The sequence below is a fragment of the Populus trichocarpa genome, chromosome 1, assembly GCF_000002775.5.
Source record: "Populus trichocarpa isolate Nisqually-1 chromosome 1, P.trichocarpa_v4.1, whole genome shotgun sequence".
NCBI classification, from domain to species: Eukaryota; Viridiplantae; Streptophyta; class Magnoliopsida; order Malpighiales; family Salicaceae; genus Populus; species Populus trichocarpa.
The window spans coordinates 8,533,641-8,541,463 of record NC_037285.2 but is presented as its reverse complement, the minus strand read 5'-3'; the positions used below and the strand labels follow the sequence as shown (position 1 = coordinate 8,541,463).

The 7,823-nt window shown below is 29.1% G+C and overlaps 1 protein-coding gene across 1 annotated transcript; it reads left to right on the top strand.

Moving 5' to 3' along the window:
• Positions 1–3,498: 3,498 nt before the first annotated feature.
• LOC7479324 (protein LURP-one-related 4) lies at positions 3,499–4,755 on the top strand. Its single transcript, XM_002299507.4, has 3 exons — positions 3,499–3,834; positions 3,949–4,164; positions 4,262–4,755. Exons 1-3 carry the CDS (start codon positions 3,514–3,516, stop codon positions 4,394–4,396), a joined length of 672 nt encoding a protein of 223 aa, XP_002299543.2. The 5' UTR covers positions 3,499–3,513; the 3' UTR covers positions 4,397–4,755.
• Positions 4,756–7,823: the final 3,068 nt, after the last annotated feature.

Sequence of the window (7,823 nt, the reverse complement as noted above, 5' to 3'; positions counted from 1 at the left end):
TACATATAACTTTTATTTTATTTATTATAATATTTAGGTTGTCAGCCGAGCTTAAAACTTATACATGTATCTATGCATAATTTAATTACTTCCTCTTCCTTCTAATAAATTTATTAAATGCATTCCGAAAGAAATAAGATATTCGTTACGTAATCATATGAATAACTTTTAATTTAATAAGAACTCATGATGGATAGGACATACCCATCAATTTTATAGGAGACCGAGTCCGTTGGCTCGGATAACTATCCACCGTCCATAATTATTATTTTTAATAAGAAAACCATATAATTTGTTTTAAAAGTAGTTTTCAAAAGGATTTGATATTTTTTAATTAATTTCTACTTCAAGTTATTTTTTTTTATTTTTAGATTATTTTAATATATTAATATTAAAAATAAATTTTAAAAAATAAAAAATATTCTAAAAAATAACTATTATCTCAATATTACAGATGCTCCTAACTCTATGTATAAGCTAGCTTGTGAATCATGATTTTGTACTTGCCTTGTGTTTGATAAGATTTTTTTATTGAGTTTCCGAAAATTTAACTTATATTTTAAAAAGTCAACTATCTGAACTGAACTTAATTTCAATTCCAAAAAAACATGATTAGAACCTTTTCTATTCGCTGCTTTTATAAATGTTTTCAACTAATTAATTAGTGAAGGATAAATTCCCATTGTTATATTTTTATTACATGTTATATTCACACGTGTGCAAGTCTGGTCTCATGTACTTGTTAATATACCAGCCTGCTTACTCTCTCTAGTTTTCTCTTGTTAATTTCAAAGGAAAAGGGCTCCTTCGAATTATTGTAAGATAAAGTAGCATGTGAAGGCTAGCTCCTTGTTTTCGTGGGAAATTAGTTCAAAATTATTAGATTTTTTTAGTTTATATATATATATATATATATAAATGGTTACAATAGTTTTTTGACAAATAAAAAACGAATGAATAAAAATTAAATATGTTGAATATTTAACAATAATTATAATGTTTGTTCGTGTTGTATCATTGAGATTTTTAATTTATAGTACATTTATTATCTTTTGCTCTTAGCAAATGCAGCTCAATTTCTGCTAGCAAGGATTGCTCTGAAGATGAAGATGGTGGTAGCTGCTCATCTATTTAATTATGTAACAAAATCGAGACAATGACAACATCTTTAGTTTTGATTGCATCATGTCAATATTTTTGTACTTTTAATTTTTGTCTGCAAATTAATACAATATCAAGATTTAATTAACTAAGAGTTTGAGTGGACCTTTTCTTCAGTGCTGGCGCTAATAAAGTCGATTATGACTCTAACCCTTGCCTTTTTTCGGTCCATGATTATTATTTTATTTTGAAAACAGTACTAAAGGGATAGGATTAGACGTCTAGTAGGAGCTAAGCTAGGGAAATCACCACTCCAGCATGCGATGACAAGTTTTTGTTTTTTGTTTTTCTGTATAAAGAATGATCTTTAACCTGATTAGACACAGCACATTCATGTTAGTGCTAGAATATTCAAGTAAGCTACCATCACTTTTGTCTGCATACAAGTTGAGGGGTTTTTCAATGCTTTTCCATGAATTTCTCCTTATTCTTCTTTTCTTTCTTTAGTATTATATATTTCGTGAAACCCAGCAGGAAGCATGCAGATTTTTATAAAATATTTTCTTTTTTAGTTGGTTCCAGTAAGATTTATGAAGATAATACTCGCCTACTTAGCCCTAATAATTAAGATTTGGTCCTCCGATCCACGCCCGAGAATCAAACTCTGATCCGATCATATATTCGGTCTGTAAGTTGTTTCATCGTAAATTATAAGGTACTGAACGAAATCCACAAATAAAATGTTGCAATGTTTCGCTTGGTTCATTAATTTAACCTTCATCCTTTTTGAGCACTGCTTGCTCAACTTACCTTAACTTATACAGATAATTAGTAAGGTCCACCTCCCAGGCTGCTGCTATGGCCTATGGAGATTGTTTTTAGCCGACGTTCTTGTATAGTTCTGGTTTTCTTATTTCTAACGTGGAAAAATAAAACCCTACGGGAATATATTGATGTATTTCTGACGAGTGAGATTTTTTTTAAAAGGGAATAATAAACAAAAATCTTATGTTATGCATTTTGACCAATCACAAACCCCCCTTCTGTTATTCGATTTTTGCAATTGTCTATGTGCCATTTTCCACATGCTACTTAGTTTAATTTAAGTATTGTTTTTGGTTAATTTATAAAAGAAAAATCAACTTACAATACACTTGTTAACATAAACCAGATTTCTGAATGTTAAGAGTTGTTTTTTTTTAAAAAAAATTCTAAGGTAAAAACCTTGTCAGAATTGTTTCTTTAATTATAAAAACAATTATGATAGTTGACTTAACGTTAGTTTTTAAAATTAAAAGACATTCTTTTGAAAATGAAACCGACTCTTTTTTAAATAAATCTTCAACGTCCACAACTCTACGGTAAAAAGACATAAAATTCCATTTACGCCCTAACATCAACATCCTGTATTAGCCCCTTTTTTAGTATTTTTACCCTAACTAACTCCATCTTTGCTACATGGAAGCCGCCATGTGATGTGATGTGATGTTGGGCACAGGCACCGTCCTACCTCAAAATTTAACAACATTAATTAATGTATCAATGCTAATTTATATAGTATAATTCATCCGGATCGATGTTAACCTTTTTTCTCATAAATTTATTTCAACGTTTTTCAAAATGTTAATGTAAAACACTTTTCATATTCGCTTGAAACAATTTCTTATCCGATAGCAATGCAGATGTTTGTTTTTACATTTTAAAAGAAAAATATTTTTAAAAATAATTAAATTTTTTTTACTTAAAATTAATTTTTTTAATTTTCAGATCATTTTGATATTCTGATATCAAAAATAATTTTTAAAAATAAATAAAAATTATTTTGTTGTATTTTGAAGCAAAAAATACTTTAAAAAATAACCACTACCATACTCTCAAACACGCCTATTAATAACAAGTGAAGTGCAAGTTCAAATGTTAAAAAAATATTATTTTAATATATTTTAAGGTAAAAAACACTTTGAAAAAAAATCACTATTATATTCTCATACTTTCAAATACGTTAATATAATAATAACAGGTGAAACGAAAGTTTGAATGTTATCTTTAGAAGATTATGTGAGTATAGTCCAGCTGTTTTTTTCTTAATTTTAAAATATTTTTTTTTGATATTTTAAATTATTTTAATATACTGATATTAATATTAAAAAAATATATTTTTTTTAAAAACAATTTCTACATATATCTCAAACACCGTCTTTACTGGCAAGTGCTTTAATTATGTCTTCTTGTCAGAGTCTTATGTTAATTAGGGTTAAGTTGCTGATATGTCATCCACTTGTATTACATCGGTGAAAATGTAACCACTTCAACAAATAATTTTTAATTTCTACAAAGGCAAAAGCATAATTATAGTTGACTTCACAACTGTCTCACACGGTATAATCCAATTAAATAATAATCAATCGAACCATGGCACTCCGAACTTCGTTGGAACATAAATTAGCCCTGCGTACATTCATCTCCATTTTCAAAAACAAAGTTTCTTTCCTGACATTAATGGCAAAGGTTTTTCCTCAGAGTCAAAGACCTACGTTAGACCCTTTCGTGTCTTTTGAAAGACAAACATACACTATATGGATGAAATCACTTCTGTGCCAAACTAATGGTTGCACAGTCTTCGATTCCGATGGAGACATTGTTTATCGCGTTGACAACTATGACAAGAAGTGCAGGAACAAGGTCTATCTCATGGATCTTCGAGGCAGAGTTCTTGTTACAATACTAAGAAAGGTATTAAATCTTGTAATTGTTTGTGATTACTATTGGTTTGATGCAATTTTGTGATCATATTAATTATAAATGGGTTTTTTTTTTTTTTTTTTTTTTTTATCGATATCCATGCAGAGGTTACATTGTTTTGGATGTTGGTATGGTTATCGATGGAATTCTTATGCCAACAAGGAGAAGCCATGGTTTCAAGTGAAGAAATATTGCAGATTTATTTGTATGGGAAGTTTTGCCTGTCAAGTTACTGTAGGATTTGAGAAATATTGGGTAGAGAAATTGGCTAGCAAAACAGCATTTAGAATCGTAGGCATTGATGGAAATGTTATTGCAGAGGTTAGTATTCTGTTTCCGCATATGATTTTAGCTTTTCCCTGTTGCAAAGGCAGGTTTAAGGTCTAAATTCTTCAGATTGTTGGGTTAATGCATGCAGGTGAAGCAAAAACAATTATCTTCGGGGATCACGCTGGGAGATGATGTGCTAACTTTGGTTGTGGAGCCTCACGTAGATCATTCCCTGATAATGGCAATCGTGACTGTCTACGGATTGATCAAACATAAGCTGTAGAATATTACTTACTATCTTTTAAATTTGATGCACAATGAGACAGCAATCCCAATATTTACAACAGAACATGCAGACTAGTCCCCAAACAATAATTCTTCTGCAGAGCCTTCGACTTCCAAATCTTTTCATAAGGTTTGATATTTACAATCACAGCCGTAGTACTATCCAGCTATATATATATAATATATGTATGGTCACCGTCTACAAAAGAAGTTTGCACAGTGCCAACCACGTTTACAGAAAATGCCGTAGCAGAGAAGAATGAAGAATAAAGCAGCTTGTATGATATTTTATTGAAATCATATATGTGTAACGTCACCAATATATATATAATACAATGGATGTCTTTGTCTGCTGTACATTCTTGAATGCAAACTCAAAAGTCAAATTAATCCCATGATATGTGGTAACAAATTCATCGTTGGGACAATTTGACAGCTAATTAACAATCTTGAGTTTTTGTTGTTCCAGGATTGTTAGCTAATGCATATCCGTTAGTTGTGGATGCTTCAATATCCCCCCCGTAACTGAAAGGGCAGTTCCTGCAATTGAAGATTGAAATGCATCAGAGTAAAACGATTAGCATTAAGAGCTTTAGTAAGTAGGCACACCAACTGATCTTTGAATAATAAAAAGAGGACCTCAAGTTTCCTCTGATCTGATCATGAAAAAAATGAAAGGTTACTGCGAGCATGAAATACTGGATTTAAAGAGAGGTACGTGACACCAATCTATAGCTTCAGACAGCAGCTAGGTAAGGTAATGTGTAAATCATGAAAAACAAATTGAAGCCACTAAATTTTTGTTGTTGTATTTGACAAAGATTTATACTCAGATTCAGTGTTATCGTTTGTTGTTGTTTACAATTTCAAGAAATCAAATTATGGCCATGAAGAACACAATATGCCCCAACACTGTGTCGATCATCACTATCGCTAGCTCAAACAGCATCAGTAAATCCATGAAGAGATGGATTAGCTTATCTGGTAAAACGAAGACCAAAAAATATAGTGTGCTTGAGATATATAAGAATGCGTTTGACTGCCCACCTTATAAAATTTTCGAAAATTATTTTGTATCAGAGTCCCCGAAGTTAATAAGTGCTGCGCAAAACAAATAATTATCATTTTATATATGTAAATGAGTACTATCTTAATTAATATTAATTAAAACCCCACCTTATAAAATTTTTTAAAATTATTTTGTTGGTCAAACCATATTTTTTAAAAAATTTAAATTTTGTTTTATATTTTTGTTTCAAGTTAATTTTTTTTTAGTATTTTTAGATGATTTTAATATATTTATGTTAAAAATAAACTTTTAAAAATAAAAAAAGTTATTTTAATATATTTTTAAATATTTTTTTTTAACATCATTACTATGATGAAAAACACTACCTTGAACCAATTAATAAAGGCTCCTCTTCATTTTTCTCGTTGTACTTGTTGACACTCTTTTTAAATGCAAGACAAAGTCATAACAATAATAATAATTATTATTAGAAAAGAATCATCCATGACGACAGAATATATATAGCTGCATAACAAGTATTCTACAAGCTATAAATGTACCCTGTTCTCCCCCACTCTCACCGTCCAGATTGTACATCCCATTAACGCGTCAGTACAACCTCTTTTTTTAAAAGTATTTCTTAAATTATATTTTTAAAAAGCTATTAAATTATGTTTTTAAGATGATTTTAGATAATTTTAATATATTAATGTTAAAAATAAAAAAAAAATTTAATTAAAAAATAAAACAAATAAAACTTTCAATAAATGGAGAAATGCCCTCCCTGTGTAGAAGCCAAGCCACCTGTCAATAATTCAAATAAAAAAAAAAAAAAAACCAAAACTTTCTCCTTTTTTTTTTGGTTCAGCTAGAAAAAGGTTTTTATCAATAAAAGCGTAGCCAATTAAAAAAAATAAAATTAAACCAATATATGCTGTCGTCGTACATCGTTTTAATCGTTGGTTTCCATTATTTTATAATGTTGCAAAACATACACGTGTAACTGAAGGCACTTAGAATATTTCTTGGTCTCCGATCTGAAATAAGCTGTTCAACGACAAAATCAAAACCAAACACAAGCAAACCATGTTTGTTCTTTACCTTTCTTACATTTTTATAAACACCAACGCTTTGTCATCAGAACAGTTTCAAATGTTGTGCATCGGATTCCATGAAAAAGCCATCAGCGATCTGGCTCTTGCGCAGACACACAAGCCAGGATGGTTTCTTTCTGTCACCCCAACCACAGAACCAATTGAGTTTTTTGCTCGCTGAAAAAGCCACATGAACATTAAACCATGATTGTCGCCTGATCTCTTAAACAAGATATTTAATTCCTACTCTGTCACATGCTGTAACTTATTTTAAAAAAGAAAACCTGGTGTTAGACAGGTCTTTTTTTTTAAAAAAAAACAGGTTATTTTAATATGTTTTTTTATATTAAAAATTTAGAGTATAAATCGAAAGGTTTATCTATATTTTAATGGAATAAATTGATAATTATTAATATAAATAAAAAAATAAAATAGTTATTAACAACAACTAAAAGAGAAACCGGAAAAAAAAAAGATGAATGTAAATAAAAAAAATTATATCAATTAGTTGTGCATTCAATTTTTATCCTTTATTTTTTATAAAATAAAGCTCATCAGCATAAAATAAAATAAAAAACATCCAAAAATTAAATGCAAAACAAAGCATTTTTTTCAAAAATTTAAACTATTAAAAAATATCGAGATAAATCAATAGAAAAAAATTTAAAGATGACCACAAAACCAATCGTTTTTGAAAAACAAATAATATAGAATGATAAAACCGAAAAAGCAAATGACAAAAATAGAAATCTTTAACCGTACCATCTCTTAAAACTCGTGACCTGTGTCATTATATTGGAAGCATGACAAATGAAAAAACCACGAAACTCAATCCCTAACAAATCAAACGTCGAAGGATGAAACCGGAAAAAAAATCTATAACACAAAAAATTAAAATTAAAAGAATGAGGGCATCAAAAGTATGAGAATCAAAATAAAAAATAAATTAGATGGCATAAAAATTTAGCATTAGAGTGTTAAATTGAAAAGAAAAGAAACTTTAATAAAAGAAAAAAAAAAAAGAACGAGAACTAAATTGAAGAAGCAAAATAACATAAACTTTGATTGAATGATGAAATTGAAAACAACAAAACTTAAAAAAAAATCAGGGAAAAAAATAAAAAATCAAAAGAATAAACAATAATCCATGACAAATTGTAATTCAATGATGAAATTAAAAAAAAAATCATGCCGCCATAAGGTCGCAACCGCATCCCACACGCCAACTGTTATTTGATTTAAAAATTAATTAATCAGAGCGAAAAGTCTAAAGCACCCCTCGTGATTCCAGTATTCACAAAAAAACCAATGTGAAAAAACAA